Raw genomic sequence first — 20618 nt, 5'->3', positions numbered from 1 at the left:
TCACACAGTGAATTTAAAAACCATCTTGCTAAAAAGATGTCTAATTAAATTCTGAACACAGAGATACCAAACTTGGATTTCCTATCTTGCCCTTATGGGAAGATAGGCATGTAAACAGCCTTCCCCATTCTATCCTATGGGCAAGATAGCCTCTCAGCAGTGAAAAACGAAAATGGCTGTAATTCACTACCAGGGCATGTTACACACCTCAGTACATGCCCTACCTTTCAGATACACTGCACCCAGCCCAGGGGGGTACCTAGGGCCACCATAGGGATGCCTTACATGTACAGAAAGGGAAGGATAAGGCCTGGTCAGTGGGTGCACTGGCCAGGTCGACATGGCAGTCCTGGACTGCACATAGGCACTGCAAGCAGGCCTAAGACATCATTTTAGCGCTACTCCTGTGGGTGGCACAATCAGTGCTGCAGCCCACTAGTAGCATTTGAATCACCAGCCCTGGCACACGCAGTGCACTTTACTAGGGGCTAACAGGTGAAACAAATATACCAATCATGGATAACCAATCAATACAACAATTTACCAAGGGAGCACTTGCACTTTGACACTGATCAGCAGTGGCAAAGGGCCCAAAGCATCTAAACCAGCAAAATCGAAATCCAGCATAGCATCAAAAATACAGGAGGTAGAGGCAAAAAGTCAGGGGTAGCCACGCCAAATATGCCATGTCTAACACGTGTCCCCTCCAGCTGAAAGTGGGGAGAACTACCCACCCTCTTGGGAGTTCTCATCGCTAAGGCGGAAAAACCTGGACAGACCTTCAGCGTTGGCGTGTTCTGTACCGGGGCGGTGTTCCACCGTAAAGTCCATCCCCTGTAGGGAAATGGACCACCTCAACAGCTTAGGATTCTCACCCCTCATCTGCATCAACCATCTGAGGGGCCTGTGGTCCGTCTGAACCCGGAAGTGAGTCCCAAACAAGTAGGGCCTCAGCTTCTTCAGCGCCCAGACCACAGCAAAAGCTTCCCTTTCAATCGCACTCCACCTCTGTTCCCTGGGAAGTAGCCTCCTACTAATGAAAGCTACAGGTTCGTCCAAGTCCTCATCATTTAGTTGTGAGAGCACCGCTCCCACTCCATGCTCAGAAGCGTCTGTCTGCACTATGAACTCCTTGGAGAAGTCAGGCGCCTTGAGTACAGGTGCTGTACACATGGCCTCCTTCAGGGCCTCAAAAGCTTCTTGGCAGGCACTGGTCCAAATCACTTTCTTCGGTAACTTCTTGGAAGTTACTTCTGTCAAGGGAGCAACAATGGTGCCATACCCCTTGACAAAACCGCGATAGTACCCGGTGAGTCCTAAGAAGGCTCTCACCGCTGTCTGGGTTTTGGGGGGTTCCCAAGCCCGGATGGTATCTATCTTGGCTTGTAGGGGCGCCACCTGGCCGCTTCCTACCTGGTGTACACCACCGAACCCTGCCCTATCTGGCACTTACTGGCCTTGATAGTGAGGCCTGCACTATGCAGAGCCTTCAACACTGCGCAGAGGTGTTGCAAGTGTTCTTCCCAAGTGGAGCTGAACACAGCAATGTCATCCAGATATGCGGCGTTGAATTGCTCCAGCCCGGACAGTACCTGGTTGACCAGTCTCTGGTATGTGGCAGGGGCGTTCTTCAACCCAAAGGGCATGACACGGAACTGGAAGTGCCCCTCTGGAGTTGAAAACGCAGACCTCTCCTTGGCCCCATCAGTTAAGGCGATCTGCCAGTACCCAGAAGTTAAGTCAAACGTACTGAGGTAGTTGGCAGCTCCCAACCGATCCACGAGCTCATCAGCTCTGGGGATGGGGTGTGCGTCAGTCTTCGTGACCGCATTGAGCCCACGGTAGTCCACACAAAACCTAAGTTCTGGAGTGGCACCTGGCGCAGCAGCTTTCGGTACAAGTACCACTGGGCTAGCCCAGGGGCTGCTGGAGGGCTCAATCACCCCTAGCTCCAACATCTTAGAGACCTCCTTCTTGATGCTGGCCCTGACCTTGTCAGCCACCCGGTAAAACTTCTGTTTCACAGGCATGCTATCTCCCGTGTCCACGTCATGGACACACCAGTTGGTGATACCGGGGGTCAGGGAGAACAGAGATGCAAACTGACCCAGCACATGGCGACAGTCCCTCTGCTGTTCTGGGGTCAGGGTGGGCGAGAGGACCACTCCATCCACTGCCCCATCTTGCTCCTTAGCTGCCAGGAGGTCAGGAAGAGGATCGCTATCCTCCTCCATCCCTGCATCTGTAGCCAGTAGCATTATTATTTCAGACCTCTCAAAATGGGGTTTGAGGCGGTTCACGTGTAGGACCCTCATGGGGTTCCTGGGAGATCGCAAGTTGACCAGGTAGGTCACCTCACTCTTGCGCTCCACCACCTCATATGGCCCAGTCCACTAGTCCTGGAGCGCGCAAGACTCCACCGGCGCCATCACCCACACCATCTGCCCAGGTTGAAATTCCATCAGAGTGGTATGCTGGTCATACCACCTCTTCATCTCATCCTGGCTGGCTTCCAGGTTCGCCTGAGCGAGGGCCCGGAAGCGCTGTGTCTGGTTGCGGATGGCCAGCACATAGCTGAACACATCCTGAGGGGTTTTCCCCGGGGATTTCTCCCAACCCTCCTTCACCAGACTGAGAGGTCCTCTAACAGGGTGCCCGTACAAAAGCTCAAAGGGACTGAACCCTAGAGACTTTTGTGGTACCTCCCTGTAGGCAAATAATAGGCATGGCAAAAAGACGTCCCACTTCCGTCTCATGGGCTCTGTCAGCCCCATGATCATGCCTTTCAGGGTCCGGTTGAACCTTTCAACCAACCCATTGCCTTGAGGGTGGTAAGGAGTGGTGAACTTATAAGTTACCCCACACTCCTCCCACAGAGACTTCATATACCTGGAGATGAAGTTGGTACCCCGGTCAGATACCACCTCTTTGGGGAAACCCACGCGGGAAAAGATCCCCATCAACGCACGGCCCACCACCGGGGCTGTGGTTGTCCTGAGAGGGATAGCCTCCGGGTACCGGGTGGCATGATCCACCAGGACCAGGATGAACCTGTTGCCTAAGGCGGTCCTGGGGTCCAGTGGCCCCACAATATCTATTCCCACCCGCTCGAAGGGGGTGCTCACTACCGGAAAAGGCTGGAGAGGGCCTTTGCATTTTCCTCCAGCCTTGCCACTTGCCTGGCAAGTCTGGCATGATTTACAAAAGGAAGCGACGTCCGTCTTCATCCCGGGCCAGTAAAAGTGGGTGGCAAGCCTTTGTCGGGTCTTGTCCTGCCCGAGATGTCCTGCAAGCGGCACGTCGTGAGCCAGACCCAGTAGGAAGTCTCTGAACCCTGCGGGTACCACCAGGGTACGTGATCCACTGGGCTCAGCAAACCTAGGCTCACTGTACAACAAGTCATTCTCCCAGTAGAGAAAAAAGTTCTTCGGATCAGCACCTGCTGCCTGGTCTGCAGCCTGGTGCCGCAGACCTTCAAGAGTAGGGCATGTCTTCTGCGCACGGCAGAACTCCTCTCTGGAGGGACCACCCTCTTGCTGCCAATGGGTCAGCTCAGGTATGTCTCCCAGCTCAGCGACCTGTTCCCCTGTAGGCTCCAGGGCATCCCCCGTAGGTTCTGCTCCTTCCTGGACCGTGGGAACAGCGGGGGTGGACGCACCACGCCCCTTGCCCTTCCTCTTTCTGGCAGGGACCTGGGCCACTGTTTCAGGCTCCAGGTCTGCTTCACAACCCTGTCTGGCTGCCATGGACCGGGTGGTCACACAGACCCACTCAGGCAAACCCAACATCTCCAAATGAGCCTGGCGTTCCACCTCCTTCCACGGGGAACTCTCCAGGTCATTACCTAGCAGACAGTCTACTGGCATGGATGGACTCACAACAACTTTGAGAGGACCTGAGACCCCCCCCCCCACTCAAAGGGAACATGTGCTACCTTGCAAAGGCGCACAGAGTTGTCAGCTGACACTACTGGGTGAAGTACGTCTGGAATGATCAGCTCCTCAGGGACCCACTGACACCTGACCGTAGTCACACTGGCTCCAGTGTCCCTGAGAGCCTCCACCCTCCTCCCATTGATGGTCACCCACTGCCTGTACTTCTTAGTGTTATCAGGGACAGGGGTTTCCTGGACCATCTCTGTGTCTCCTAAAGAGACAAGGGACATAACTGCTAAACCCGCCAAATCACTAGAAATTAAATCCCCCCCAAAAGCTACACTAGCTATACCCGGTGTTGGAGCACCAGTGGGTGCCTGGGATTTCTTGGGACACACAGGAGACTTGTGACCCAATTCCTGACAGTGATAACACTTAATGGGACCCTTGTTATCCGACCTGCCCTTAGGGGGCCAGGTTGGTTTGGGTTTTGACTTGGGGGGCTGGGACTGGTTACCCTGGGAACTATTTTGGGGCCCTTGTGAGAACTCCTTTTGGTTACCCTTGTCCCCCCCACTCTTCTGCTGGGGACCCTGCCCACCTTTGGCAATGGTACCCACAATTCCTCTGTGGACCCTGGTACTGGTCCAGCGGTCCGCCTCCTTAGCAAGCTCAATGGGGTCCGTCAACTTGCTATCTAAAAGATGCTGGCGCAGCTCTGGAACACATAGACTACTCAAGTGCTCCCAACTAATTAAATGTAACAACCCCTTATAATCAGTTACCTTGCTGCCCTTCATCCAACCTTCCAGTGCCCGTGAGTACAGATTCACACACTCCATCCAAGTCTCAGACTCTTTCTTCTTGGAATTTCTAAACTGCAGTCTATACTGCTCTGGAGTAAGTCCATACCTGAGACATAGGGCCTCCTTCATATTGGGATAGGTCATGGCACCTGCTAATTCTAAGGGCTCTAGAGCACTCCTCCCAGAAGCCTCAAAATGTTTCCACAGGCCCGCCCCCCAATGCTGTCTAAATCTTTAGGGCTATATACTTTACCCCCCTGCACTGGCTGTGCGCTGCCACCATTTGAACCGGACTCCACCTGCTTGGCCTTGATGTCCAGTTCTCTCATGCTCACTTCATGAGCCAGAAGCAATTTCTTCTCCAAGGCACGGGCATTCTTGCTCTCCTCCGCCGCCTTGTCTACTTCTGATTGCTTCATTTTCATTTTCATAATTTCCAATTCATGGTTTCTCACCCTTTGATTCTCCTCCAACTCCTCTGGAGTGAGCCCCCTACTGGAATGGGAGCTGCCAGCCCTTGAGACTGGTCTGCCCACAGGCAGATCTTGGGGAACAAAACCATCCTCTTCATTTGCATCACTTTCCTCTTGGACCTCCCACCAGGCCTTCAGGACTCTTTGTAGCACATCCATTCTAGCTCCGCTTTTAAAAGAGCAACCACGGTCTTTGCAGAATTGCTTGAGATCTTCAACTTTGTATGAATATAAATCCGCAGTGGAAAACTCCAATTCTGCCCTCTCACTTGTTGCCACCTGAGACATGATGCTCTTGAAGAGTTACTCAAAAATAGAATCAAAAATAATACAGTATGTGGTTGTCTATTGGTCTTCACTCCTTGTGATGTACACCAATTACTGTGGGTCAAGTACAAATACAAGTTCAATCCTCACCGCTGACCACCAATGTTAGATCTGGGGGTCTCTAGTTGGCAGGGTAGGTACCACTGTCCAAGTAGGGACCCTTGCTTCTAGTCAGGGAAAGGGGAATACACTGTTAAGATAACCCCTGCTCACCCTCTAGGTAGCTTGGCCTGAGCAGTCTAGGCTATCAAAGGCAATGTGTAAAGTATTTGTACCAACACTCACAGTAACACAGTGAAAACACCACAGATTTACTCCACACCAGTTTTAGAAAAATAATGTATCTTTACTAAAAACTTCACAAGACCAAATACTACAGACAAACCAACATATAATTCAAAAAGGTTACTTTAAAGATAGTTCAAGAGTTTGCAGAAAGTACTCCAGGATGTAAAAGTCAGTGTCCTGCACAATGCGACTCTCAATGCCCAAAATGCGACACTTTCGTGCCCAACAGTACCTGTAGTTGCGATAAGGTTCCCAAAAGCTATAACAAGGAAGCTTGCAAAGGCGATGCGATACTCCTGAGATCCTGGGGAGGCTTTGCAGCAGCCCTGCTTCACGCAGCAGAGGTGGATGCGCCGGCTCCGATCTGTAAGGGGAGGATGCGATGACTTTGGCCTTCGTTGCGTAGGTTTCTTAGGGGGAAGCTTCACGCACAGGTTCGATGCGACACTCTTCGATGTGGTGCGATGCGTGGCGCAGCGTTGCCTTCCGGCGCCGCAACTCTCGATGCGCCACGGAACGGGACTCTGCGTCGACGCACGCAGCGATTGGAGACTTTTCACGCACCGGCAGTGGTGCGGCCCGCAAACTGGTTCTGCGACAACCCTCGCAATGGCAGGAAGCTTCACGCTTCGGGACGATGCTCGACGCACTCGGCGATGCGGAGACCCTGCGTGTTGCGATGGTGCCGCGATGAAATTTTCCACGCACTCTCGTCTTGCGACACGCAATCGGATGATGCGTTGGGTACCAGTCACTCTTTTCACGCTTCTGCTTCCCAGCTCCCAAAACACAGCAAAACGACCTCCTGAGGCCCCATGACTAGGCAAGCACTCCAAGGCAGGTCAGAACTCTCTCAGCAGAGTTCCAGGGGAGCTGGTGGTGAAGTCCTTTTGTTCCTGGGACTTCTTAACAGGGAGCCAGCTCTTCTCAGGCCCTTGGAGATCAGAATCAAAGGAAGGGGACACAGCAAAGTCCTTCCCCTCTCCTTGGCAGCAAAGCAAAACAGCAAGCAGGCAGTCTTCTCCTCTTCAGTTCTTTTCAGCTTTCTCCTTGGCAGAGGTTCCTTCCTAGTTCCAAAGTGATCTAAAGTTTTAGGTGTCTGGGGTCCTCTTCTTATACCCCTCCAAGTCTTTGTCTCTCTTTGTTCCAGTGGGGGGATTCCCCTGCTCAAACCGGTTCCTGGGTGTTCTCTGCTCTGGAGCACCTGGTTCCTTTCAGAGTGAGGGGCAGGGTCGTTAGACGCTCAGCAGGAGGTGGAGCCTTCTTTGTGCCAGCAGAGTCCTCAGCCTGGCCAGCAGGGGGTGGAGCCAGCTTTGTGTTTGGCAGGGACAGCCCTATTCAAACCCAGGGACTACTCCTCCCACCCATCTAAAGCAGATCTCCCTATTCACCCTGCTGCTGACTCATCCAGGCTTCTGGAGCCACCTGGCCCATCACATGACACCCTTCAGCCAACCAGCACACAGGCACACAGGAAGGTTAAACAGGAGAATAGCTACTTTCTAAAAAGTGCTATTCTCACACAGTGAATTTAAAAACCATCTTGCTAAAAAGATGTCTAATTAAATTCTGAACACAGAGATACCAAACTTGGATTTCCTATCTTGCCCTTATGGGAAGATAGGCATGTAAACAGCCTTCCCCATTCTATCCTATGGGCAAGATAGCCTCTCAGCAGTGAAAAACGAAAATGGCTGTAATTCACTACCAGGGCATGTTACACACCTCAGTACATGCCCTACCTTTCAGATACACTGCACCCAGCCCAGGGGGGTACCTAGGGCCACCATAGGGATGCCTTACATGTTCAGAAAGGGAAGGATAAGGCCTGGTCAGTGGGTGCACTGGCCAGGTCGACATGGCAGTCCTGGACTGCACATAGGCACTGCAAGCAGGCCTAAGACATCATTTTAGCGCTACTCCTGTGGGTGGCACAATCAGTGCTGCAGCCCACTAGTAGCATTTGAATCACCAGCCCTGGCACACGCAGTGCACTTTACTAGGGGCTAACAGGTGAAACAAATATACCAATCATGGATAACCAATCAATACAACAATTTACCAAGGGAGCACTTGCACTTTGACACTGATCAGCAGTGGCAAAGGGCCCAAAGCATCTAAACCAGCAAAATCGAAATCCAGCATAGCATCAAAAATACAGGAGGTAGAGGCAAAAAGTCAGGGGTAGCCACGCCAAAGATGCCAGGTCTAACAGATTGATATAGATATATATATCCTTCGAACATATTTGATATCTGTGCGTCCCAGGATTCATGATTAAATGGGTGCTGCTATCAGGCAGTCTTCCCCACTCTGTGTAAAAGGGAGCTGCCTACTGCATTTTTTTCTAAAACTGCGACTATGTCGTTTGCGTAGGTAGTCTTTCTTTGTGTGTGTCACTTCTCTGCACTTGAGCTGTTATAAAAGTACACAATAGTTCTTTAATTTTTAATGGGCGGTATCAGCTTGCAGGTTTTAGTTTAAAGGTAACCATAGGAGACTTGTATCCATTATTCATTGGCAGGCTGCGGAGCAGGTCCTTCTGACCCCGCTCTCCTTCAGACATACATTCCATATGGGTACTGCTGTCACCAGAAAAACTGCGGAGGCATTTTTGAATGTAGTAAACTGGCAGATAAGGTGGCAACTAAAACCAGGACAATGTAAAGTGCTAAGCTTTTATCCATGGATGGGGCGATGCCTAATAGTGAGATGAAGCCCGAGGGGGAGCGGCAGCCGCGGAGGGTGCGATTCAGGGTTGCTTCTTCGCACAGCGGGAGAGTACTGCGGGAGGTCTACGCCGATGGGGAGCCCGGGGACTCCCTGGACTCGGAGTGCACCAGCAGCACCGAGACGGACCAGAACAGCGCCCTGAGCGAGTCCGACGGGCACCAGAATGGACACCTGGGATCGGAATGGGGCGACAGTGAAAACGAGCCGGATGACTTGCTTGTTTTGGCGAGGGCGACCAAGGACAGGGGCTACGGCACGCGAAGAGTTAACATTCTAAGCAAAAATGGAACAGTGCGGGGAGTCAAGCACAAAGTCAGCGCCGGACAAGCGCTCTTCGACAGTATGGAAAAAGTGTTTCAGGTAAAATTAATTTCTGTCTTGTGATGATTTGTGCATTGATAGCTGTAAGCGTGATGTGTAAATGAGATTACATACACATCTTTAAGAGACACAAGAAGGAGTTTTTGATAGTCCCGGGTTCTGTTTCTGGTCTTGTGTTTATTTGCCCTACTCCTTCCTGACTCTTATTGCAGGGCGACTTCCTCCCGCAAAGCCTTTCCACATTGGTAGGCCGCAGGCCGGGGTCCCTTCTAGCTGGCTTGACTGCTCGTTTCAGTAACTCATCATTTGACTGACTCAGTCACACAGGCAAGCTAGTGCGGCAGCCCGGAACTCTTGATCACGATATGACCTTTCACCTACAAAAGCATGACATCACAAGTCCCGCGCATAGCGGTTCCGGGAACTGAGCAGGCACTATGGCTGTTTGGAAATGAATCATCGCAGAGTTAGAAAGCCGCGTCCTGCTTCGTTGGCATCTGGCAGCCGAAGGTTACTGTTTCAGCAGGCTTTCTGTCACATATGGCATCCCGGCTGCACAATTATTTATGAGTGCAAATTGAGCTGCATTTTGGTTGATAACGTAATCTAGTTAAATGCTGACTGAGCTTGAGTGCATTCCACCCACTTAAAAGTCTCGGGTGGATTAGGGGCCTGATGTATATCTACCACTAATTTGACTGAGGATAAGTGACACTGTTTTTGGCACTGTTTCTACTTCGACAATATGCAATTATAATTTGCAAAACTCTTGCAACGATGCTGTTGAATTCATTAGTTTAAATGTGCCATATGCAATGTTTTATTTCCGTAAATATCGGATTTCGTTCCAATGTTATTCACCAAGATCAGGCAAAATATATTGTGACGTCTAATATTATTAAAGAGTTGTCGAACAAACAAACGTTGCCCCAGTGGCTGATGTGACCGGAAAATTGAACGGCTATGACCCCTCCCTAGCAAGCGCGAGAACCTTTCGTTATGCATAAAATCAAGTCGCACTGGACTTCCAAATATCTAATATTTCATTTTAGACCTTGTTCCTTTGCGAAGCTCAGAATGACATCATATTTTCTTTTTCAGTACCCGGAAAGACCTATTAGTATTGTGGGGAGAGAGCCCCTCCTATATTGAAGTGTTATCGAAGCCAATCTTTATTTTGCTGTCCAGTGCCACAATTCAACGTATATGATTCAAGCACTAGAGATAATATATGGAGCATCCATGCACCTGAAAATTCGCTGGGTATTAGATCCACATTATGTTCACAATTTGTATTTCATCATAATCACAAAACACAACGTTATGCCACTTTGAGCATGAACAAGCCCAAAAAACTCGATCGGAGGCTCTGTCTGGGTAAGCATTGGCGGTATCGAGAGGTTGAGATGATTCCATTACCTCAACTTGAGAAAACTGATTGTCTCGAATGAAATGTATGTGTGCACTACATGGATCTTTGGCCAGCACAACGACTCCAGTAGGGATACAGCCTACAACAGATAATGGAAGAAAAAAAACATGCATTGTGTCAAATTATCCTCCTTTTCAAAAACATGAAAATATTGTCTTGGCAAAGTAGAGCTCTCCACTAGTTTGTTTTCTCTGAGAGTTTTGTCTTCTTTCTGCTGAACATCATTGGCCTTTCACAGTTGCCAGAAAGTAAATCTGGAGTAGTAGAAGGGGGTGATCGTATGCTAGAATCTCGAGTTTTTAAATTTGTAGCAAATATAGACAACTAATTCATTTAGAAATTGGGTATAAAACGATAGATTTAATATGCTTAACTCCATAAATACGAACGTTGAAGCTCGGCAATGTGCATAAATACACTGAGTTAATTAAATTAAACCTATACTTACCTACTTATACTTACCTTTATGATATTTTGGTCGCTAATACATTTGCTATAACATTATTGTACTATAATACTAAGGTCTCAGGGCCCTATTTACCAGAAAATAAGGCAGCGCATGGCTGCAAGTCATTTTGCAGCGCCGCGCCGCGTTAGTTTTGAACCACAGGGATGCAACATATTTACATCATTATGTCGCATCTCTGTGCTCTTCCCTGTGCTGGTGCACAAACTGCTGCCATGTGCTGGAACCCTTGCACCATGGATTAAGGATGCCTGCGTTGTGGAGAGATTTCCGCACAAAAACAATCAATTGTGGTGATTTCCTCTACCAAGGTGTGCAGTAGAATGCTGCGCATAACATTGTGATGCATTTCCAGGTTTACGATTGCTCGTAAATCTGGAAATGCATCAGTGGGAACACCCGCAGCAAAACCTATGTCACGCCCCTAACACGTAAAGTGTTGCATGAAAATGGGCGATATTTACAAGCACACCTAAAGCCACGCAGGGTGGCTTTACATGTGCTTGTAAATATCACGCAGCGGGTTGCGCCTCCGGTGCGTCACGCAAGATAATGCACCAAAAGTGCAAGGGGCTTGTAAATTAGCCCCATAATATTCTGGTACCATATCAATTGGGGCAAATGAAAATTTGTCTTATGGAAAAGCTCCTATCTTGGCTCCCAGGAGACATGATTTCTAATTCAAATTACCCCACTTGACTAAAATCATCTTATAAAAACACATCACAGCCCTTTGCCTCAGTTCTTTCATGAGTAACATTTTTGGAACAGCATGAATAAATTGGCTGCCTATTGTTGATGTATAACAATACCCCTGTGGTTACTTTGCAGTCAGTGAGAGGGTAGGCTGCTTTTTACCACCATGAGACATTCAGGGCTATTCACACAGGTAACTTACACTTGTGAGTAAGTTACACATGTAACTTTACTCTTACACTTTTGAGCAACTTAACTACTTTTTGCCCTTCACCATTTTGAAGTGCAAAGTTACTTAACGTGTTGACTTCATTGTCTTCACCTCCGATACAGGAGATGAAGCCATATTTACTGACACATTCCTAGAATGGACAACATCAGCATGATAAAAATCTCGTGTTTCTAATTGCCTTTATGAGTAAAATTAATTTGCACAAAAATCTTATGATTTCCTTGGACCAAGGAACGGCAGGCTCAGGTTTGAATCCCAGATCTGAATTCTATTTAAAAACCGAAAGAAAGAATAAAGACAACTACAGAACAAATGAGGAAAAAGAAGAGTGAGCAAAGGGAGCTTGGTTGAGGTGCAAATGGGGGGACCTAGATTGGAAAAAAGAAAGGATTGTATAGGAGGAGTAGGGGAAAACAGAACTCTGTGAAAAACACACTGGTTTTAGGATTTTTCACCAAAAACAACATTCACCAGGTTGGATTCTCAGTAAAAAATCTGTGAGAACCACTTCAACAAAAATCGGGTGGTCAGAAACATTTTCAACAAGATTGATTTTTGTCAAATTCACATATTTACGAAGGGGGCACGCACTGTGAGATACAATTTAAAATTGCAATATTTATCCCTCCCTCAGTCTCTTTCAAAGTCAGCAATTACTCACAATATGTCTCTCAGAAAGCGGTTATTATGTGGGTGGTGGTGCCCTATCTATTAAAAAAAACACAATCATGGCATGCAGCATGGTTCAAAGAAACAATTCTACTTAAAACCTAGTATCTATTGCACAAGCAGCAAACTGTTCCCCAGGGAAATTCAAAATAGGTTCAAATAGTACAAAACAGCAGTAAAGATAAGGAAACAGCAAAATAAAGTCCCCAAACCAATTCAGGAAAAAAAATGTCTAATGAGCAAAATGTCACAGAAATTGTCAACAATGTAGAAGGAGAACAGACAATATGAATTTTGGGAGAAAATGGAAAAATGCCCTTAGGAACAAGGGGTGTGTAAGAAAGTGGGGGAAGGCAGTCACCCACCTCAAGAAATATTAACAATATCCCATTTGGGTGAACCTCAAAAATGAATCCCTAAATTAACCTAAGTTCAACCGCCTAGTACCTATGGCATAGAGCACACAGGCTTAACTTAGAATAATGTATAAAGTATTGATACAGTACCAAAACAGTAATAAAGTCAAAACACTGAAAAAATTCCAAACATTTTGGAAAATAAATTAAATTGTAATAAACTAAAGGATAATGTAAAAAATCCAATACAAGGAACCAGAGATATACATTTTTAAAGTTTTAAAATAGCACCAAATAGCACCAAAAGTCCACTGATCTATGGAACGCCCTGTGTGTGATTTCTGGCCAACCCTGATGGAGCGTGGGCCGGATCCAACAACTTGGTTCAGCCCAGGCAAAGAGTTAACCTTCTGACTTAGTCTTTTTTTTGGAGCTCAAAATCCTCCAGTGGGGTAAGCCTGAAACTGTATCTGAGGAAGTTGCATCTAAATCGGACACCTTTGCTGCTAGGTCCCGCTGATGCTTTAGAGGTACAGGAGTTCCACAAATGTTTTAAGTCCTAACTTTCCAGGGTGTATCGAGCAGCTCCTCTTGCTAACTGCCAAGATTCCAGGACCTCTAGCACAGCACTTAGTGGCAAGGACTCACTCCAGCAAAGGCCCCCAGCAGGGTTCAGTGCAGGTACAGTTGGTTCTGGTCACTTCTGAACATAAGCCTCCTGCAGCTTGTTGTATCTCTGTAGCCACACAGAAAGTCAGCCAACAGACCTTTGATGTCCTCTTCTTTGTCTGAAGTACAAAAGGGAGTGGGCCCAGTCCTTCTGGGCTCTTCGCAGGTCAGAGACAGCAGGCTCAATCTACATCTTCTCTTCCGCAGGTCCAGGAAGTTTTCTGTAGAGGTGCTGGGGTGACTCCTGGCTACTCCTTAAACAATGAGGTAAAAGTTATCAGGGGCAATCCTACCCACTTTTTAAGTAGTTTCTATTTGCTCTACTTCAAATAATCCCAGGGTGCACCTTATACCTTATTCCTAAAATCTATGATGGGAAAATCCTTGGTCTCCTATGCAGAACCTCTGTGTCCGTTCAGAGGTGTGCCCAGGGAAAAGAGTGCTCCCCCTCCTTTGTGGTATCTCTGTACACTGGTTATTGGGGTACCTCCCCTCCCACTGGGTTTGGAGCCAGACTGGCTGGGGGATCAAAGGTTTGCGTTCCCCAGGTCTCAATTTACATTTACACGTGAAAGGCCAGACCTTTTGCACGTTAATGAGGTTTCTGGGTCTACCCTAAGTGGTCTTACTGCAAGGAGAAGAAAACCACCTCCCCACACCCAGGTCATTGTTTCATATCTCTTTAAGGGTACGCACTGGCACACCAGCTGTCAATAGGCTAATGTTAGTTATACTACTGGAGGTTTAGGCAGGTAAAATGTAACTTTTTAAAAATTACTCTTCCAAATATTTAATTGAAATCTGTCTTTATCATTAAATTGGGCTTTTAATAAAATTAAAAATAGTCTTTGAATGAGTTTTGTTGAAGTTTCATGTCAAAAGGTATAGATTAAAATGTGTAATCTGTACTTGGACATTTTCTAGGGTTCAGCTACAGCCCTGCCTGTGAACATAGCTTTATGGGGCTATTCACTGGAGAAATATGCCAGCTTTAATTGTGTACATGTTCTGCTTATAAATATTAGGCACACTACTTTGTGGGCAAGAAGGTATACTTAGGAGTGACTCATTATTATTTGGAACAGGGTTTTGTGCCTGTCAAAATGGGTTATTTTGCCAAGTTTCGCAGCAGGTGTCTAGGGGACTGCAGTCAAACTACACATGGTAGGCCTGAAGCCATGTTTTCCAGGCCCACTCTACGGATTGCACAATGGGTGCTGCAGTCCATAAGTGCTACTGAACTGCCAGGTCCTGGGTTTATTTTTTACATCATGTACAAGTTACATATGTCAATAAGAGATAATCCAATTTAACCATAAATGGAAGCCCAGGGATTTTACTCATGTTTAGCAGGGGTAAAACTGAACAAATATTTAAGTCCAACAAAAATAAAGTACAGAGAAATGTGAAAAATCTGGGGTGAGCATCCATAAAAGATTGATTTGCTACAGGGATAAAGTAAATCTCAATGCTAGTTTGACCCCAAAAAACATACCAAAGAAAATAAGAAAACTTTACCAGCAAACTGTGCTTCTATCCAGAGGCTGGGAGGACAGAGGCTATGTCAGGCATCCTCCATCAAGGTAGAGCTCAATACTTTCTACCTTGCTGATGCTGTTCTGTGACACTCCTGTCACAAATCCAGGAGTGAGGCAGACCTCACTATTCTTGCTTCCTGCAACAGTTACGAGTCCCAATTTCTTGCAGAAGGTAGAAAAGTCACTCTTGGCCTCTCCTACATGTCTCATTGTTCCAGGAAAATCAGCTGGTGTTCAGGTCTATCTCCAGAGAGGGCTTGCAAAGGGTTCAGGGTCTTCACAGCCCGGTTTTCCCACAAATAGCATGGAACCCTTCTTCTTTTTTTGTGTCCCTAGGTCAATTTGGTGGGCCAGCCATCTCACCACTGAAGAGCATGTCAAATCTCAGTCCTCTTTGCAGGCAGACAATAAGTAGACTGCCTCTTTTACTTTTCTTCTGATGTCTTCCAAAATCCAGTAGTAGTCTGAAGAAAAGGTGGTGAGGTAAGATGTCTATTAAATGCTCTATCCAGTGAGTGATGACTTCCTATACAAAATACATGCTAAAACGCAGCCCCTTTACCAGCACTAACTGTCAAACTAGACATTAAACATTGTAGAGGCCTCTATACGAAAGTGACATACACCAGGCTCTCATCTCAGTAGCTCCAGGTGCCCTCCCAGATCCAGCCCGATTGAAATGAGGAGCCACTCCCTCTTATTGGTCTGTGAACATCTTTTCCTCCTGCTGGGCATACTCTCTATGAAAGTATTGTGTCACATGGGTCTACTTCTGGCATCCTAATATCAAAAGTCAGGCTTCCACTCTGCTCCTTTGTTATGCCATCTGTTCCTGTCCCCTCCCATATTGCCCATCTCAGATAAGTGCTCAGTGGTTAACCCACATCAGTTTTAACACATTTGATTTAGTGTTTCCTGGAAGAACAACTTTTAACCAAAGGAGAAGTGTGGCTCAATGGTTAGCGGGGCAGACCCTGATGCAGAGGTCTGGCCCGGGACCAGGGTTCAATTCCCACCTTGGCGGCACTTGGATTCAATTTCCCCGGACCTGATAATTCTCGCCTTGGTGCCTATTCTAATCATGGGTCCCACTGTGCAACTCTGGGCAATTGCTTGCTTAATCTCCACAACGGCCCCCACAGCGCTAGGATGCCTGGCTTCACCTTGGGGGTGCCCAGGAGTGGACATCTCACAGGAAAACCAGGAAGGGTTCCGCAGCAGTATGAATACAGCGCTATGAGACCCCTGGGTAGAAGTGCGCTATACAAGTACAAATACATTTACATTTACCAATAATTGTGATATTTATTATTTCCAAAGGAGGGAAGGAAAATCCAACCAAACTGACTTGGTACTGAAAGTTTACTTGTATTACCATCTCGATTTTGGATAAATAGTAAAAATAATGTTTGAAACAGTTCCTACAGTTTTCATGGCTGAAACTGTAAAAAAATACATTTTCTCAATCTCACCTCTCGATAGGAAATTGCCTCTTTACTTATACAATGATAACCACTAAGTGGTAGCTGCCCACAATAGTGACATGCTTTTCTTTAATATTTAACATGCCACACTTTTGTACATTACGCACCCAACCATGTGGGCTACAGGACACTAATGAATGAATAAAAATAGGTTTCGCTACAAGGCAGAGCACTTTTCTATAACATGTGTTACTGTAGTGTAAGGGATTGAATTTTGAGTTCAGTAATGCCTAATTACCCAAATATTATGTTGATGTTATAAATATTATTGTTCATATTACTAAAAAGTAGTATAGTAGTAGCAGTGTAAAACCATATACATATCCACCATTGTGTTAGCGTTCTTGCAGCTTCTGCAAGATGTATGGGTCACAGTTTGTAAATAAATATGGAAATAACTCAAAAATGGATGGGGGCCAGAGGTGCTAATATTATGGTTTCCTCCTTTGTACAATTTTCAATTGTTTTTTGGTATGGTGAGCTGAACTAACGACAGGCAGTTAGTTTTCATCATGTCGTGCTGCAGTAATATAACCTATCGGATTTTAGTGTGCAGTATAGTGCAGGTAGAGAAATAGTAAATACACCACATTGGTTATGTGTGTTAATCTCACTTCAAATCAAAGGTTTCCTGATCTGACAGCATTTATTTATTTACTTAAAGTTTTAAGGCCTGATTTAGATCTTGGCAGACAGGTCACTCCGTCAAACCATTGATGGATAGCCTGTCTGCCAAAATATAAATCATAAAGGATTTATTGGGATTTATATTTCATCAGATGGGATATCCCTCACCGTTGTGACGGAGTAACCTGTCCTCTCAGATCTAAATCAGGCCCTTAGTTTTTAACGCTGTAACTTTGTGGAAAGCTCTGGGTTAGCATACTACTGAATACGGTTGTGGTCTCATGATATCCTACTAAGTTGAAAATGGGGAAAGGGATATTTGGTTTCATGACTAAATTGCTCTGAGTGATGAAAGGACAGATCTAAGTCCAAGAGGACTTGTTGGTCTTTTCCACTGATATAGTCTGTGAGGGCAATCAAAGAATCAAGCCAGGTAAAGAGGAGATGATTTGTTCTGTGCTTATGAGGAGCAACTGAATTTGGAAGCGCCAAGCCTCAATCTGGTTTTTCTCATTCCGCTTTGTTTTATTTGCAAGCTTTACATTTACACATTGGATCTACTTTTACCTCTAATCTAAATATGAATTGTGTACCTTCCTTATTGGAAGAAGTCAGTGGATTGTTAGATCCAAAAGAGGATGCTATTGTTTTGAGGCACTATACCAAGATTCTTCAGGATCCAACCACAAACTTCTTTTAGGAGCTTGTAGGAGCACAAGACTTAACCATTCAGCAGATTATGGCTGAATGAGGCAGTCATTCTGTTTACTCATATTCAATCTTTAATAAGGCAGGGTGGGCATGTGGTGTGCCAGTGAACAGGTGTTTCCATTGTTTTGGATTCATCCAAGTGATATTATGCATTGAGTGATGGATAGTTTGCAGACTAAAATCATGAAAGAGTCAATTTAAGATTGTTTTTCGATGTTCCTATGAGGAGAAGCAATAAGTGAAAAATCTAATTTGTGAGCAAGTTAAAGCAGGCGTGATTAAGTGACATCCAGGCTTGAATTTTGTGAACTGTCGATTGTTAAAGAGTAATGTCAGTAGTGGAGGGGATTTTGATAAAGGATGGCTATACTCAGCATTGCATTTTTAATTTACTTTTCATTTTATCCTCAACATGGATAACATAAAAATAACATCCCAGTTTGCTTCATTGTTGCAATCCATGAGTATACAACTATGAGATCCCCCAACTTCAGTCTCCAAATTCCCATACTAAGCATGACTATATCAAGCCATAATAGATGTCTTCTCCCCAATAGCTATTATCTGCATACACATGATAATATATACCTTAAGAAATCAGCAATAAGTTGAGTAGTTCAGTGTAGCAATTGAGAAGAGTTGATGCTAAAACGGGGTCTTGTGAAAGCACTGATTAGACTGTAAAAGGGTTGTAGATATTTTCTCTTTTATGAAGTTGGGTTAGAGTTACTTTTTATTTTCATGCGCTACAATTTGTTTATGAGGTAGAAAGCAAACAAGGATAATTACTATCAAAACCCATGGGCAGCGTAAGAGATTTAGGTAAGGTGATGTTATTGACTACAACATGCTGCTTATAAATCATTGAAGACGAGCAAGCAAGATTCACCAGTATCGAGTATGTGTAGCACACCACCAACTATTTATAACAAGGCAGTCTCTCTGCTGCAGCCTGATCCAAATCCAGACTGTAAATCATCTAAGAGAATGCTTTAAATGATGCATTGAATTAGTTGTGCAACCACTTGGCTTCTAAAAACATATTCTGTAAAAGATAGGCCCAAAGCAGTGCGATTATTATCAAGGTCTTCTGGGTCGTAATACATTTTTTTCAGGAGAAGTGAGTTGTGACTTGGTTTGAGAAAACTGGAATCCATTCCTCACCATTATCCAGAGAGCACCTGATAAAGTTAGTCTAAAACTGGGACAACTAAAAACTAATATATTTTACTTGAGTGGTAGGAATAGGATCTGAGAAATGCGAAAAGGGTTTTAATTTTGCATTCGCATTTACCAGTTCAGCTTGAGTTATTACCTTAAAAGTTGTCCTTTCACCAGAAAATTTGCAATTTGGTCCCCTTAGCTCTTGAGATCATCAATGTGCAGTAAGGGGAAGTTTAGTCATTTTGATTTTATATCAAACATTGTTCTGAATTTATGTAGTATAAGGGATCATTTTATCATGAAACACTTTTTGGGGTTTTCAACAGTGTTGGTTTCATGAAGGCGGACCTGGATTTAAATGTATATTTCTTGTACACTTTTCATTAAAAGAAAATCCTATAGGAGAGGCAGTCCATCTGTGTGGTTCCCTTGTTTAACCCCTGACTGAATGGACTGCCGTTTTGACTTTGGTCACTAGGAAGCTACGAAACAGCCCCCTGAAAAGTCAAAGTAATATGGTGCAGGAAGTTCAGCATGGCAATAAACTATAAATGACATGTGAAGCCTACAAACAAACCTTATGCCACCTCTATGTGTCACATTAAAACATTCCTTCATGAATGCCAATGAACTGCAGCCAACACAATCAAAATCATTGTTTTTGACATGTTGGTAGCCTATTTTTGCATTTTCTCAGTCTTCCCTAAGTTGTGATCTGCTGCTTCTTTCAATGGGCTGTAGGGAATTTTCCCTAATGGTGAAAGAACACTTGTAATAAGTTGGCTCAGTATCAGCTATAAAATCATCTGTGCATAATTGCAATATTTATCAAAAATCAAATTCAATGACTGACTTACTTGTCTCTGTATGAAAGTCTTTTTAATAATGAATTCAGTTCTGTCATTCCCTCCCTTCTCCAGTGGCAGAAATCGACTCTTTTATGAGGTGTGAAATACCTTTCTAGTAAGGAACAATGGGCTTGACCTTCCAGCAGCTATCTTGTAGGAATACTGGGAGAAGTTAATCAAGTTTTCTTGTAGTGTGGGGGTGGATAGGCAGCACAGAAAACAGAATAGATCCTTCATAATGGGTATATTTATAGCACGTCGATCCCAGGTATGACAAAAGACTTTGATGGTGGACTGTTCCCCAGCCAAACTGTCTCTGCTTATGTTAGACCTGACATCCTTGGCGTGAGTATTTCCCCTATCTTTTGCCTCTGCTACCTGGATTTTTGATGCTGTGCTGGATTTCGTTTTTGCTGGTTTAGATGCTTTGGACACTCTGCCACTGCTAATCAGTGCCAGAGTGTAAGTGCTCCCTGTGTAAAATATCATATTGATTGGATATACCTGATTGGCATATCTGTATCACCATGAAGTCCCTAGTAAAGTGCACTGTGTGTGCCAGGGCTGGTGATGACAGATGCTACTAGTGGGTCTGCAGCGCTGATTGCGCCACCCACCGGTGTAGCCCTAAAACAGTGTCTCAGGCCTGCCACCGCAGGCCTGCCTGCAGTCCCCGGACTGCCATGTCCTCCTGGCCAGTGTCCACACTGACCGGGCCTAACCCTTCCCTTTTTATACACGTCAGTCATCCCTATGGAAGGCCCAAGGTACCCCCCTGGGCAGGGTGCAGTGTATGCAAAAGGTAGAGCATGTACTAGTGCAGGTAACATGTTCTGGTAGTGAACAACGGCCATTTTGTGTGTTCACTGCTGCAAGGTTATCTTGCTCCGTAGGCTAACATGG

General features: G+C 45.7%; 1 protein-coding gene across 1 annotated transcript in view; it reads left to right on the top strand.

Moving 5' to 3' along the window:
* The first annotated feature begins 8369 nt into the window (after positions 1–8369).
* The window catches only part of GRXCR1 (glutaredoxin and cysteine rich domain containing 1), a 450395-nt gene continuing 438146 nt past the window's right edge, over positions 8370–20618 (top strand). Inside the window, exon 1 of the mRNA XM_085643314.1 lies at positions 8370–8862. Within this exon, the coding sequence (XP_085499440.1) occupies positions 8455–8862 (408 nt within the window). The 5' untranslated portion in view covers positions 8370–8454. The remainder of the gene's footprint in view (positions 8863–20618) is intronic.

The sequence above is a fragment of the Triturus cristatus genome, chromosome 2_2 (genome assembly GCF_964204655.1).
Source record: "Triturus cristatus chromosome 2_2, aTriCri1.1, whole genome shotgun sequence".
NCBI lineage: Eukaryota > Metazoa > Chordata > Amphibia > Caudata > Salamandridae > Triturus > Triturus cristatus.
This window is presented reverse-complemented; position numbering and strand designations above follow the sequence as displayed.